The 15,995-nt window shown below is 40.6% G+C and overlaps 1 protein-coding gene across 1 annotated transcript in view; it reads right to left on the bottom strand.

The window, feature by feature from the left end:
* Nucleotides 1–1,255: 1,255 nt before the first annotated feature.
* LOC101564452 (histone-lysine N-methyltransferase SETDB2) overlaps nt 1,256–15,995 on the bottom strand; it is a 92,342-nt gene continuing 77,602 nt past the window's right edge. The window contains exons 14-20 of the mRNA XM_023717251.1: nt 9,537–9,670; nt 7,179–7,225; nt 6,624–6,691; nt 5,538–5,604; nt 4,775–4,906; nt 3,516–3,587; nt 1,256–1,572 (exon numbers count right to left, since the gene is read on the bottom strand). Of these exons, the coding sequence (XP_023573019.1) occupies nt 1,418–1,572; nt 3,516–3,587; nt 4,775–4,906; nt 5,538–5,604; nt 6,624–6,691; nt 7,179–7,225; nt 9,537–9,670 (675 nt within the window). The 3' untranslated portion in view covers nt 1,256–1,417. The remainder of the gene's footprint in view (nt 1,573–3,515; nt 3,588–4,774; nt 4,907–5,537; nt 5,605–6,623; nt 6,692–7,178; nt 7,226–9,536; nt 9,671–15,995) is intronic.

Here is a 15,995-nt window from a genome sequence, read left to right as displayed (position 1 = left end):
TTTACCTCATCTCATAAAGGGTAAGTAGCATGACCAGAGGATGTAGAGGTGGGGACTAACCGTGAACATACCCTAAGTAAGTCTGAATGATTAGAATGGAGAAAATATTTGACGCTTATTTTTCTTAATGTTAGAAGGAAATGTTAAAAGGATGATTTTAATTTTTTTTTACTCTTGTATATTCTCACTGTTCTTATTCAAGTATTAAACTTTGGTATTCGTTTTGAAGATAATGAAAGTCCATGTAAAGACTGTGGCTTAAACTTCTAAAGAGCAGACTGACACAAAGACAGTATGCTTATTTGGTAAACATAATACATTTACTTACTGTATCCAAGGGCCACTGTGGGTTGGAACTAGAATCAAAAGTTAGGAACTTTCTTGCATTTACGTTATAGATATTTACTAAGGATACTAGATATAAGGAAATGTGATAGTGATCAAAAGACTGCTGTGTGGGGCCGGGGAGATGGCTCAGTAGAATAAGCGCTTGCCTTGGCAAGCGCAAGGGTCTGAGTTCAATCCCCAGTTCTGCCAAAAAAAAAAAAAAGAATGCTGTGGCCAGTAGTAAACAAAACACAGAACAGTTACTTTCCTGCCAGAGGGCTTATGATGTGATTCCACATAAAGCAGTTACACAGTGAAGTGATGGGAAGGAAATGGACTGTCTCAATTACTTTTTTCTCATTGCTGGGACAAAATACCCAACACGCAAATTTAAGGAAGGAAAGGTTTATTATTTAGCTCACAGTTTGTTTCAGTTTATACTTGGCTGGCTCCAAGGCAGAGTGGCACATGACAGAGGGCAGCAGTTCATGGTGCCAGAAAAGAAAAAGGGCAAAGGGAGGAGCACGGCTGCAGCAGCTAGCAAGCCTCTCGCCCCTCCTTATGTTGTATTCAGGCAATCAGCCCCAGGGTGGGTGTAGAACTCACACTGATAATCCCAGCATGGGATCATGAATCAATCACAAACTCTAGAAGCCACCCCATGACTGCATGAGGCTTTGGAGGGACACCTAGACACAAACCATAACAAGGACCCCAGATGGAGTAAGTGGGAGACAACTATGAGCACTTAGGACAAGAAAACAGGAGAGACAGCAGTGAAGACCTGATAACAGGATGTGCAAAGGCTGTGTGCAGGACTGGAATCAACTTAGGTGTACGTGGAGGGGCGCACCAGTAGAAAGGCACCTACAGGATTTTATTTGCAGACAATGGGAGGGTGGAAAGCCTGATCCAGTTTACTCGAGCAGACCTGACAAACATTTTATTGGAGAGGAAGAGGTAAGAAACGATAGAGGTATCAAACACCCAATTGTGCATGAAATGTCAGTGCAACTTGTACAAGCTGGGTCTCCAGGCTTGGAGGCTGCTTGCTATTTTATTTGACTGCTGGCTTAGGAAATGGTGAACTTCAGGAAGACAGGGAGGACACTGAAGTAGTAGTTGATGTGAGGTCTCCATTGTCTTGACAACAGGATAGGGTTTGTTTTAAGTCCTGAAGTAGCTCAATTTCTTGTTCTAGCTGCTTCAGTCTTTCTTTAGATTCATGAATTTTATTCTCTATTGCTTTGAAAAGAAAAAAAGTGACTTAGATTCTTCAGTAATTTAGTTAGGAATTACATTGTTTCCATCTCTTTTACTTGCAAGTAGAGTCCACAGCACTGTGCCGCAAATAAAAAGGATCTAGTCTTGTGAGCAGGAGTTGCTTCTCTTACCCCTCCTGATTTAGGATGGAATTCCAGTGGTTATAGCACCTAAAGCTGTATGTCTTTGATACTCTGTATATATTTCTAGTAAACAGAGTTTCTTTTCCCCGTCTGAGAACCTGAGCACAGTGACTGTGTAACAGTCACACTGCACTATTACAGATTTGTTGAGACAATGGCTAGAATAGCAACAATAAGGGCAAGTCTTTCATAAAAATGCATCCAGTTCTTAATGTTATATAAAGGCTTTGGTTTTATTTAGAAGTACGAAAGGCTTTATTGTGGGAACTAAGGCAGTACCTCAAAATTGATGTTTTACAATACAAATTAAACTTTCTGCACACAGCTATGTAACTACATACTTACAGGTAATTTAATTTTCAGTTAATTTGAAACATCAGGCTAAATCAGACATGAGGGTAAGCTGTGGTATCATAAGTTGAGCCTTTTAGACTGGTTTTTATGTACCCAGGTACTGCACTGTACATGTGCCCCCAGCTAGCCCATCAAATACTTTAACTTTTGTATGGTAAAATGGTGGCACATGCCTGTAATTCCAGAACTTGGGAGGCTGAGGCAGGAGGATCACCATGAGTTTGAGGCCAGCCTACAGTATATAGCATGACTGTGTCAAAAGGAAAAAAAAAAAAAAAAAAAGTCCCCTATGAAAGAGAGCTTTCTACAAGATTTTAAGGGAGCCTTAAAAAAAAAAAAAGTAAGGATACTCCCATTAGCTGGTAACTGGAAGAGGCTGTTAAAAGATACATTATTATTTAGGGGGGGATACTAGAAATTGAATGCAGGGTCCCATGCTTGCCAGGCAGTGCTGTGCTGCTGAGCTATATCCCAGCTCAATACATTATCTTATATTTTTTAAAAATATTTTTTCAGTTGGTTATAAATGCAGCCATACCAAATTGAAATAAAAATATATAACTTAAAACCCAAATGAAAAAGGTTGTATATACATGAAATACTGTTTTTCTCATAGGAAAAACTATTGTACTCATACCATGAAAAAGAGCAGTGTGCAGCACTGTGTGTGCACTGTGAGCCATTCACACCAAATTCTGCATGAATCTGGCTCCCACACACACCCAGCCGGTGCAGTGTACAGTGTGTATGGAAGCCATGGCGGAGATCAGATTAGAACCATAAAGAAGATTCAAAAAACTGTCGGTTTATAGAAAGGTCAGAGTCTACCTCTCCCAACCCAAACATCAGTATTCCTATTCTAAAAAAAAAAAAGTTTTGTTTTTTCCTGGTGAACTTTAGAATCAGTCACATCGCAACCCTCCCCCACTGGATTAGCTTTGAAGGTTAGTGCTGGAGAGCTGAGGCTTTACCCTTTCTGTGTGTGAGTAGGGGAGGGAGCTGCAGGACTGTTTCTCACAGCCCTACACCTGCAGAGGGCAGAGAGGCTGCAGGAAGCCTTGCTAGCTCCACCCTGTGTCTACACCAGGCCAGCATGCTCTCCAGTTTTGGAATTATTTTCTGAGTTTTATTTCTGATTATAAAAGTATTTCTATGTATGTAAGATATTTGGAAAATATAGTACTAAAAGAACATAAAAGAAATCAGTACAATGCAACCACCTACGAATAACCTTCCGCTATATGTAGTTTTTCTGTGTGTACATGTATTTACATTTTTTCTGCTGTATATATGTGTCACAGTTTTGTAATGGGCTCTTTCCATTTAATAAAACAGTATTTTTCTAAAGTGTTTTCTTTGATCTTTATAGCCTCATACTATTTCATTCTAAATTGTTTCAAAATTATGCTTTTTAGTTATAAATCATACCTGCATTAAATTTTGCCAGTGTGTCTTCAAACAATCCACAGTCAAAAAGTGAAGTCCCAATTTTTTCATAGGCTTGAAAGAGAAAAAAATTTCAGTATTAATTTTAATGTAAATAGGCATAAACACATCAGAAATAACCCCAAATAGGGAAGAGTAAATAGAGTCATCTACTGTACAAACTTAGTGGTAGATTGCAGTGGCAGTGGCCTAGCAGGGAACAAGTTAGAAATACCAACTCTTGACCTTCTGAACCGGAAGCTGGGGGGTGGGGATTTTTTGAGACATTCCCATTGTATGGCTCAGGCAGGCCTTGAACTCACAATCCTCCTGCCTTAGCTTCCCCAGTGCTGCAATTACAGTTGTATACTATCATGGCTATAAAATATAATCTCTTTCAAATAAGACCTTATTTTACAAGCTACTGTCAAGCTTTGATTTATAAAATGATTATATTCATTACAAAGTTTATAAACTCCTAAAGATGGTAAGTTGCTGTACACTTCTCTATATTAGTGAAAATAGCTTCCTAAAGAGCTCTTCTCAGAAACTTCATGTTAACTAAATCAAACACTTGACTAAAACGTCAACATTATTTTTGAGTTGTAACATTAAAAAAAACAGTTGGTTTATTGCAGAACAATTTGAGCCACATCAAAACTATAAATTGATAGTAATCTTAATAATTCTAGATCTTAACAACAAATGTGCAGGGGGTGCTGACCAGTTGTGACCAGTTTCAGCGCTGAAAGTGATCATTCAGCTGTGCACCACAGAAACTCAGCCAGACACTTGACTTCGGGACACCTGTGACCAAACTGCTGAATTATCTTCATCTGATTTGTAATAGTAGACTAGGTGCAATGACTGTTATTAGAATAACGAATGACAGAAGGGAAAAAAGGCATGAAAAGAACGTGTGCACTTTTTTTGGTCAGTCTGATTTACACAGATGTCTGTAAGAAGCCTCTATGCTTAGAAATACAGCTATTTCAGGGCTAGGGAAATAGCTCGGAAGTCTAAGCGCCTGCCCAGCAAGTGCAAGGACCTGGGTGCAATCCCTGGTACTGCATGCCATGCTGGCCCTGTGGCTGAGCCAAAACTGGACATGGTGGCACACAACTGTAATCCCAATGCTGGGGAGGCTGAGACAGGAGGATCACTACAAGGCCAAGCTGTGTAGTGAGACCCTATACCAAATGAATGAATGAATGAATAAATAAATAAATACGTTTTTTAAAAAAATACAGCTATTTCGGTACCTGATTCTGAAGTAGTATCATCCAAGAGTTTTTGTTGAATCAGATGAAGTTCATCTAATAGATTTTCAAATAAGTCATTAAGAAGTCCTGCTTTCTTACATTTTTTAAGAAAAGAAACCTTCATGATTGTATCTAAAAATAAAGAAAACATTTTTAGAAGGAAATGGTCTTAGAGTACCTAATCATATCACTTTATTGTTACTGCTTCAGACTTTGCATAGTAGGTGACTAATTAGTAAAATAACATATATCAGACCTTTGCCTTTTTTGTTAATTGCAATTTCATCAGACCTTATTTTTTCCTACTTGAAACAGCAAGTGAAATGTTACACAAAGTAAAAATAAAACTTCACTTATAGTAACTTCACAAATTAATAGTTTTCTAAAATTTATCTTCAATATCTAGGATGACAGTACCTGTCATCTTTTGGTCAGTTATATATTGTTATTGAATGTATTTCCTTAAAAAACAAGAAGTTATAGCTGTCACAGTGTGAGGGGTAGCATGTCATAGGCTTCTGAGCTCTGGCAAGCCTAGCTGTTGCTTGTTAAGAGGTGGATCTTCAAATTAAGAAAGGACCATTCCAACCCAAGTTATTTTGATGTGGTGGGGTTCTGAGGGAGTAGATACTTATAATATTTATAATCTCTATGACAAGTCTAGAAGAATAAAGATTAACATGTGATACCAACTTCTAAATGCATGGACCAACACTTTTAACATTTTTATAAGACCATGTTATACTTGTCACTGAGACCAAACCTGTGTGACTGCCAGACTCATCCTTCACTTGTGTTTCAGATCTGTCCACCAGCACTGTCTCATTGGGCTAGGAGAGAGAAATTAAAATTACCTCATATGTTAGTGGTGCCATTTAATACTACATAAAATAAAAACTAAGCTTTGTTGTATATAATTATAATGTTAATATCTTCTTTTTTTTGTATTTTTTTAGGGAAGGGTCTACAGGGTGTTCAGGATGTCACTACTAGATGGGACTCGTAGTGATCCTGTTTATAGCCTCCCAAGAGCTGGGATTACAGGCACATGCCACCACGCCCAGTCTCAGTTGCCATCTCAGCGAGCCCTGGGGGCAGGGCCGGCATGACAGGCCCAGGGATTGAAACCCCAGCCCCTGCGCTTAATCCACTGAGCTATTTGGCCGGCCCTTCAGAAAATCATGACAGTTACATATAGTACTAGCTCAGTTGTGAATCATGCAGCTGAGAAACACTTGGCTATTTAACAGTGCTCACCTGTCCCTCAGCTCCTTTTGGGGCCTTAAATACCATGTAAGGATGAATGCCCTAACTTGGTGCTAGAGGATATTCTGAGAGAGCTGTGGTAAGATTGTAAACTTCCAACTACTCCAGCTACTCCTCTCATTTTGGTTCTGTCATCTAGGAGTTATCTAAGCACTTCCTGAATACGGGGCTCTGCAACAGGGCATTTTTTTATTTTTTATTTTTTATTTTTTGGCAGATCCTGGGATTAAACCCAGGCCCTTGTGCTTGCCAGGGAAGTGCTTATTCCCCTGAGCCATCTCCCTGGCTCCCACAGGGCATTTTTAGGAGCAGTCTCAACTTGGACACAGGCCACAAATGAAGGTCATCTATTCCAGTGATTTGCATGCCTGTAATCCCAGCACTCTGGGAGAATGAGGAAGGAGGATTCAAGCCCAGCCTGGACAACTTAGTGAGGTTAGGATATAGCTTAGTGTGACGGTCTTGGGTTCAATCCCCAGCATCCCCAACCTCACACAAAAAGATTCTGTATGAAGAAATTTATTTATACATTTATTATGTAATGAAGAAATTTAAAACTGTAAGAAAATCAAAGTCAGGTTACCGGTACAGGAATGCCTGCGGGGAGACGTTTTTTCCTTCCTCTTTTCCTTTGCACTTTTGAACAATCAGCTAAAAATATAAACCATTTAAACGTTGGAACATATAAAGAGAAAAAGATTACTGTTTGAAACCATAAAATATGAAATGATAATATGTCAAAGGATTTTAAGAAGTCAAAAACATGGTAAATTTTAACTAAGATTTGTAACGCATGATAAAATATTAAAAGATCTTATAAATTGCTATGAAAAAGATAATGATTAGGTAGAAAATACACAGTCACAAAAGTCACAGCTTCTTAGAGTTGTCTTAGTTTGGTCCTATCACGAGGATGGAATATACTAGCAAATGGTAAAGAGAATATGTCTAGTTTCCCAAAAGAAAAGCCAGTCCAATGTATCACATAATGCACAAAGAAAATGATCATCTGATAGGTATGTAAAACTTCAACTCAATTTGTATTTTAATTCCTCAAGGCTAGTAAGTCAGACATTCCATGTCTTATCTAAATGCTTAGTTTTCTTTAAATGTGCTATATGAAATTTCAGAAACTTACCACTTTGAGTGATGTTTGATTTTGGAGCATGTTGTCGGCATAACAATCTGAAAATAAGCAATTTCAAAGAATCATTAAATATTTTAACATACAGTTTTCAAGTATGTTTATTTTCTTATGACTTACAAATGTTTCCCTCCACAGTCGCTAATAGTTTAAATATGTATTTTAGCTGAGTGTGGTAGCAACACACAAGTAATCTTATGGGAGGCTGAGGGAGGAGGATCACCAAAGTTCAAGGCCAGCCTGCACTACATAGTGAGACACTGTCTGAAAAACACACACACACACCCCTCAAAAAAAAAAAAAAAAAAAAAAAGCTACATAAATCAGCCCGTGATGGTGGGCACCTATAACCCCAGCACACTGGAGACTGAGACAGGAAGACTGCTGTTCTCCTGAGTTTGAGACCAGCCTGAGCTACTCAGTGAGTTCAAGGCCAGCTTGGTCTACAGGAGACTGCATCTCAAAACAAAAATATACACTTTAAATATATATTTAAATAGCAAATTCAGATATGGCTGCCAGATGTATTCTGTGCTTTCCAAGCTTTAGAAAGATTATGTTCCATGCAGGAGTGCTGAGTGAGTATTTTGAACAATGCTCGTTCATACACAGAGTAGGGGCATGCGACTTGAGAGAGGCACTTAAAAATCCAAAACTTTTCTGCTTTTGTGGTGCTGGGATTGAACCCAGAGACTCTGCATATCCCTCACCCCCAACTCTTGTAACTTTGTATTTGGAGACAGTCTTGTTAAATCGCTAAATTGCCCAGATTGGACACAACCTTGCGATTCCTCTGCCTCAGCCTCCCAGAGTGGTGGGATTACAGAGTTACGCTACTGTGCCTGTTTCATATGTCTAAGACATGCGAATTTCCAACTGACACACAAAAATCTGACTTTCAAAGATAAACAGCACAAAACTGCATGCATTAATTAGGGGGAAAAGTACTTTGTAAAGCCAACACATCTGCATCCGATTTTACAGTTTCTTCTACAAGAAAAGCAGCATGGCAAGCAAGGCAAACTAAAAGGTAAGTAAATTGTAACGAGCTGGTCAGGCCCCATTTTCTTGGCACCCTTTCTTCTATCTTAGGTCAAGCTAGTTTCCCTACTATGGGGCTGACAGCCAGGATGCAGCACTGAGGGACTGTACAGCTGCCTCCGTGCAGCCTTCCCCACCCATCAAAATTAATCTCCTCCCCTTTAGGTCCTGGAACCTCCAGGTGCTTGCATTTGCCAAGAAGTTAGGTTTCTTCAAACTTAGAAGAACTAGCAGATACTACAGTGAACTCTATCCCACGATTCCCCACTGCCAGCAACCCCCACCTTAGGGCCTAGCTCGTTTAAAAGGTCTCCTGCTCCCCCTGTTGCTGTGTGCATCCATTCACGCAGGCCTTTCTGGCTCTCCTCCCAGGTGCTGACCTAGCTGCAGTCTCAATATTCTTTGTATGTATGGACAAGTTACTAAGGCTCAGGGTCTCTATCACCTCATCTGTAAGTGGGGATAGTAACATCAGTCACCTGGACTGTTGTGCAGATTAAATGAGTTTACATTTGTAAAGCTCTTAAAATATGCAGGCATAAACTTGTTATTAAGTAAACAGAACAGAGCCTGTATCACTAAGAGTATATATGCCCATTGTAAGGGGGTGGGGCCCTTAGCCTCTGAAGGGAATTAAAAATCATTTTAAGAATACTAAATATTACAAAAATATTAAAGAAAGGTTCTGACATTGATCTTATTTAGAATATTATGACAAGTAACTCTCAGTATGATGGTGGAAATTACATTTATTCTACACACAAGATGAGAAAGTTACACTCAGCTGTTTTATAGACCTCTCCTGTTTGTAGAGAACAGGTTTGAACTGCTTCCTATCTTGCTTACCCTTTAGGCAAGTGGTAGTGAACCTATGGTAGTCAGCTGTTATCACTGAAAGCTCTAAAAAGTATGCTGTCATTGCTTCAGGCTATTTGTGCCACTGTGACAAGTGATGCTTTCTACCAGGAAGGATAGGTTGCAAGGAAATTTTTTGTTTTTGAGATGGTCTCCTTTCAAGGCTATCCTTGAACTTGCGGCAACCCTCCTGCCTTAGCCTCCCACTTGCTGGGATTTCAGGCATGCACTATGCCCAGCTGCAGGGAAATCTTTAAAAAGGAAAACAAAACTTTGCATTATTTTGTTCCTGTGATACTCAGAAGAGATGTAAAGTTGGGTTCTAACAGAGTGTCCTTCCCAAGCCATGTTCTCATGTGAAAAGCTACATAAATTTAGCTTCAAAAGTTGCCTTGTCTTAATCTATCCCCTTCTTATCCCAATCCCCCAAATGTAGCTTTAAAACAGTTTTATTACTTATAAATTCCTCGGAGTCCATCAGCTTGTAGAAATGCCTTGTCCTCCATGGCACAGAAAAAGTGATAATTCTTGGCACAGTATTTTAAGTCACATCCCACGGTGGCTCCTTTTTGACGACAGTGTGTACATTTCTACAGAAGAATAGATTTTACTAAATAGCATGTGTTTTTTCATAATCTTCTCTTATATCTAACAATATAATTAAATATTTAAACCAGCAGCCCTAAGTTTTTATTTTGGACATCAACTGCAAAGTCCCATTAGTCCTTACAAATGTACTGGCCACTCATTTCAAAATTTTGGCAAAAACTCAGGCAACTAGGTCGTTTGGCACACTGTTTTATAATGATCTCATTGAAAGCACAAAATAGTTTTTGAACAAAGAGACTTCTAAAATGGGCGTGAAAGTCCACACCTCTAATCCAGAACTTTGGGAGGCTGAGGTAGGCAGACTGTGAGTTCCAGTTCAGACAGGATTTAGTAAGATCCTGTATCAAAATTTTTTATAAAAAAGGCTGGGGATGTAGCTCAGTGCAAAGGCCCCTGGGTTCAACTCCCAATAGTAAAAAAATAAAAACCTAAGAAGCAGAGCTGGCAGACTTTTCCAGCTCTCAGCAAGAGTTCCAGCCAGCAGCAATGAGGCTGAGCAATAGCAGCTCCTATCCTTAGAGCTATGAGCCAGTCATTCTACCTTGCAAACTCACATTCCTCCCTGAGGAATGACTGTCCTACGGAGTTGCTGTTGTCAGTACAAGATAAACTAAGGGGAAATTTTTGGTTTGGAGTGTTATGTAGTAGGGCCAAAAAACAAAACCAAAACAAACAAGCTGAGCAAAAATAGTCTTTACTGTTTTTCCCCCCCAAAAGTCTTATCTCACTATATATTCCAGGCTATCCCTGAACTATCGATGTAGCCCAGACTGGTCTTAAACAAGGTGATCCTCCTGCTTCGGACTCCCTGGTGCTGTAATCACAGGCATTGACCACCATGCCTGGCTAATAACAATGTCTCAGTTTTCACTTATTTAAACCCTTACTTTATTTCTCTGTCAGTTACCTTGCATGTGAAAGTGGCATCGAGATAACGAGGTGTGCACTGTGTGACCACAGAAACCTAGCTGGTTGAAGGGACTCCAGCCACACTCAAGGCCGAGTCACCCCATACTCTGGCTGAACAAGACAGTGCTCATCCACTATCCCAGATAGTACAAGTAAGAACATAGTTAAAAATCCAAATGTAGGTGGGAAATAAAGGTGGAATTCCTTATCAGCGTATATAAGAACAATAATTTTAGGAAGACCAACTGGCTATTGGTATAGGAAAGAAACACTTATACTCTACCCAGATTAACATCTAGCTGGATAAAGGAAAAATAAATTTTAAATTAAGAAATACAGAGGGAGGACTGGTGAGACAGCTCAGTAGACTAAGCATCTGCTTAGGCAAGCACAGATATCGGGGTTCGATCCCTTGCACCACATGCTGCTCCGGCCCTGCCCCTGGGCACAATGAGTAGGCCACCAAGGCCTGGCGTGGTGGCACACGCCTGTAATCCCAGTGCTGGGGAGGCTGAAAATAGGAGGATCACTAGGAGTCCAAGTTGTATAGTGAGACTCTATACATTAAAAAAAAAATACAGGGGAAAAAAAGCATAATATTGGTGGGTGTGGTGGCACATGCCTGTCATCCCAGCACCAGGGAGATGGTATTAGCTGGGGTAGGGAGTTGGTTAAGGCAGGAGGATGGCTGTGAGTTTGAGGCCAGTCTGAACCAACAACAAGACCCTGTCTCAGAAAAAAAGACATGATTCTGAGCCCCAGTAAGGCAGAAAACATAGAAGCAACGCAGAAAAGGCCAGATCTGACTATATAAAAACTATTTACTTCCTTTTTTATGTTGGCAGATGCCATCTAAAATTAAAAGGAAAAGATAGAAAAATGTTTGCAGCATGTTAGTGTTAAAATTCAGGTAACCCATAGAAAAAGCAACAGGCAAAGTGCACACATACAAATGGCTAGTAAGTGTTTGAAGTTTGTATTTGTATATAGCACTTATGTAGTCAGTAGTAGCTATTATGCGGGACTATTTGTGGATAATGGAAAATAGCAAACAAAATAAAGGTATTCTGGTCACATGAAATTCATATTCCAGTAGGGAGAATATACAGTGGTCAAAAATACAGCAAATTTTAAAATATCTCATGGTGCTCTGGGAGTATAGCTATGTGGTAAGGCATTTTCCTACCACACACAAGAGTCTGGCTTTGATGTCTAGCATGGCAAAAAACAACAAAATTCAGATAAAAATAAAAAAAATCTCATAAATGTGCTTCATGCATTGTATAGAATTAAAATTAGGCAAAGTAGCCTGATGTGGTGCAAACCTGTCATCCAGCTCTCCTGCTAAAGCAGGAGGATTGCTGTGAATTCAAGGCCAGCCTTGGGTATATAATGAGTTCAAGACCAGCAGGCCAAATAACAGTATCATTGGGTCGCTTCTTCAGATTATGTAGTTAGTACAGTATACCTTTAAAGGAAATGATAGAAAAGCACAGATTTGAATATTAAGGGCTCTAAGAGCAGACATAATAGTACACACATGAAACAGCACTTAGGAGGCTGAGGCATGAGGGTCACTGAGATAGAGGGATGCCTGGGCTATACAGTGAGTTCAAGGCCTATCTGAAAGTTCAGGCTGTCCTTGAAGAAAAGAAAAAAAACAAACCAAAACAAAAAACTCCAAGCATGCATGAGGACAAGGGAATGCGCTGGGCATCAGACCTATAATCCCTGCCACTTAAGGGCTGAGGCAGGAAAATCGCAAATTCGAAGCACACCTGGGCAAAAGATATGTCTCAAAAAAGGGCTGGAGATCTGACTCAGCCCTGGTTTAATTCCTTGAACAGCAAAGCAGGGAGAGAAAGACTGTAAGTGGAGGCTCTTAAATCCTTCAGGTTGAGTCTCCCTCTGGCAAGCTTACTAGAAGGACAAGGAGAACAGTCTCTTGTTTCTAGAGTCTCAATCGGCCAGAGGAAGACTCAGGTTAGGGCCTGCTCATGTCCCCTCCTCATGGAAGGGGGTTACAACAGGAGTAAGGAGGTGGGCTTTTATCCTCATGGAAGGGGAACAGAAAATGCTCTGTTTTGAGATTACTCTGACTGCTGTATGCAGTGGGTAGGGACAGAATGAACTGGGTAGGATGGCGGGAGAGAAAATGTCAGTAATCATCTGTGACCATTAAGAGAGCTAAATTAGCCTTCATTTAGATTAGCAATGCTGAGAGAAAAGTGGGTAGAGGACACAAGGTATGTCTGGAATGTGTCACTGATGGGCATAACCCTGGGCTGGGAGTTGATGAGGAAAAGATAATGCTTAGATTTTTGCTTTGTCTGGCAGATAAGTGATGCCTGTTTGCAGCGGTGAAGGAGCAGCAGGTTTGGATGAAGTGTTAGGGGATGGGACTGTATTATGGGTGAGCTCAATATGAGATGCTTCAGGTGTCGTTGGACATGTATCAGGTTGGCAGTCTGGAATTCTAGGGAGGAGGGGACAGGGCAGAAGATACAGATTGATTTGCAAGTCCCTAACATATAGATGGTATTTAAGCCAGGGAACTGGATGAAGCCATCAGGAAAGATGTTCAAGTCCAGGAAGGACACCAGGAATCTCTTGGCATCTTGAGTGGCTCCAAATGTCCAAATTTGGGCAGAGAAGGACGAAGCAGCTACGGTGTCTCAGAAGAATTAGCCAGAAAGGTAGGAGACACCTGGAATGTGTGTCTAGGAAGTTTTTTAAAAGGTTCTTCAAGATTCTGGGTGTGGACAATTGAGTGAGTAATATAGTTTAGGGAGGTCAAATAAGAACAGCCATTAGCTTGAGGCTCAGAGGCCAGGTTAGAGGTTTTAAAGAGATGAGAGGATGTAAAACAGTAAATGTGGAGGGTAAAGCAAAGATACAGTACAAGAGCAGTGGTGAAGGCACTTCTGAGGTTTGTGGCCATGAATCTGAAGTCAGTAAGCACATTTGTGTTTTCTTTTCCAGTTCAGCTGCTCAAGTGCTGGGGCTGCTGAGTGTATGCAGATAGCCAATGCACACGTTTACACAGGTTTGGGCTCTGCCAGCCAGGTAATTGAGGAAGTGGTGATTATGTGTAGTGGGAGAGGGCACCAGCGTGCCTGGAAGCAGGCCTTTCTGTGGATGCAGAGATGACAGGTGGCCAGACTGCAAAGGGACAGGTAAAGAGCGGCTAGACCTGGGGGAGGCCTAAGGAGAAACAATGTTCAGCCTTTCTAGTGATTAGGGAGTAGAAGTCACCAATACTAAAACATCCAACTCTTATATCACACTTACCAAAATTAACAAGGGTAGCAATATTTATTCCCTGTTAAAAGTGCTTTTTGTCAAATATGCACATAAATGTAAACTTGTAAGACCTTCCTCAGGGGACAGTTTGTCAGCATAGTTCAATGTATGCTCTATCTCTGACCTACACTCCCAGCCCTTTTATTTTTAGAAATCTTACTAAGGCATGTTGCTTGTACTCAAACTTGCAATCCTCCTGCCTCAGCCTGAGTATCTGGGATCACAGGTGTGCACCACCATGGCCAGCATGGTTCAGCATTTTTAATTGACTCAGCAATTCCACTTCCAGGAGATTGCTATAGAACACTCACACAGGCACACAGGACACATGTACAAAGATGCTTGTTGCAGCATTACTTACAGTGAAGACCCAGAATACAATCATTATTTGACCGCATGGCTTCATGAATTATGTTATACTCTCTAGAATTCCAAGAATCAGTACAGAAAATAAATACCATGGAGTCACATGCTTAGTTTTACAAGCATACCCTGTTCTTCGTAGCTTTTCACACTTCTGCATAACCCATTCTCTCTTGCTGGAATACCTTTCCAGTCTTCCTTTCTCTGCCTCCCCCCTCCCATACACACACTAGGAAGGAGGCTGCTTGAGAGGGTGATACTGACCCTTCTTAAGGCACTTATCAGGCTGTCCACTCACAGGCCTGTCTCCGAGTGTGTGCTGTGTACCTGCCTATACATTCCAAAGCTTCAATAAACACTTATTAGGGAGTGATTACTTTTGTGACTTTGCACATCGCTGTTTTACCCAACACTTCCTGCATATCCCAAAATCCTCTCAGTAGGGAAGTCTGCAACCCCAAATCTGCAAAACCCCTCAGGTCCACCTACTTGTTCTAATTATACTTTTAGTTAATTTCCCTCAATCCTCAGACTGGGGCCTTCGTATGTGGACAACCTCTGGAATCTAAGGGTGGGTTCTCATAACTCCATCTAATTAACCCCATACAAATCCAGATAGCAAACAGCAATAAAAATGATCTTTCAATAGAGGTCTGCTACTTTCTAAGTAGAAGGGGCTCTCTATTAACTCATGTTATCGGACTCTAGTGGCCTCCCTGTTGCCCTGTCAGTAGAAAGTATGCCACTGTTCCATCTTTCCAATGACTAACATAATATAAACATCAATGGTAGAATCTACACTCCATTTTATGCCTAAGCTCAGAATCTACTATAGTACTACACCATCTGAGAAAGCATAATTTGTAGAATTCTATCTGGACTGTCATCATTTATTCTGGACTTTCACCTTCTACAAAATGAGCAGCATTAAACCCACAGACCCACAGCTCAGAGCTTGCACACAGAAGTGCTGCTGATGCTGACATCTTCAGAAGGTTAAATGTCTGTTCCTGGTCATTCATCTTACTGTGACTGTGCTCAGGGCATGAGGCATTTGCACTTGCTGTTTTGCCTGCAGAGCTGTGAATGAGCTTTTACTGAGGAAGTTAACTCAACAGACCAGTAGGGTAATTCCTCAGCATTCCTCCCTTCCTGGTGGCTTCTTACAACTTCAGCTCAAGGGTAGTTCATGATCATTTCTGGCCACACCTAGTAACCAGTGCAGAAAGAGTGTTGTGACCACGAAAGCTTGATGCTTCAGTTGCTGCATGTAGCCACCCTATGGCTGTAAGGAGATAAACTGAGGCTGAGGATGGGAGGGCAGGGAAGAACCTGGGCCCTCGATGACATCATCAGGCCACTAAGCTGCTGTTTCTTCTGGTTAAGTAAGAAAACAAAACATTTTTTATTAAAGACAGTTTGGGTTAGGGTTTCTTCCACTTATAGCCAAAAGCATTCTGACTCTTACCTACTTTATTAATGAAGTGGGAATTTAAAATACAGAATGTTCACTTAAATCTACGTTTCTAATACAGTCCAAGGTGCTTCCCTATCCCTAGTTTATCAATCAAGTAACTTTCTTTTGAAAGTACCTCTGAGTGTATGGGCATCCTTTATTTTTATTTTTATTTTTTTAAAGTTTATTTATTTATGTGTGTGTGTGTGTGTGTGTGTGTGTGTGTGTGTGTGTGGCCAGCTCAGCCCACCAGGGGGCGGGGCTGGCTGGCATGT

The sequence above is a fragment of the Octodon degus genome, unplaced genomic scaffold (assembly GCF_000260255.1).
Source record: "Octodon degus isolate 3935 unplaced genomic scaffold, OctDeg1.0 scaffold00051, whole genome shotgun sequence".
In the NCBI taxonomy this organism is placed as follows: domain Eukaryota; kingdom Metazoa; phylum Chordata; class Mammalia; order Rodentia; family Octodontidae; genus Octodon; species Octodon degus.
Note: the sequence above shows the minus strand (reverse complement) of the source record. Positions and strands in the feature narration are given on the sequence as shown.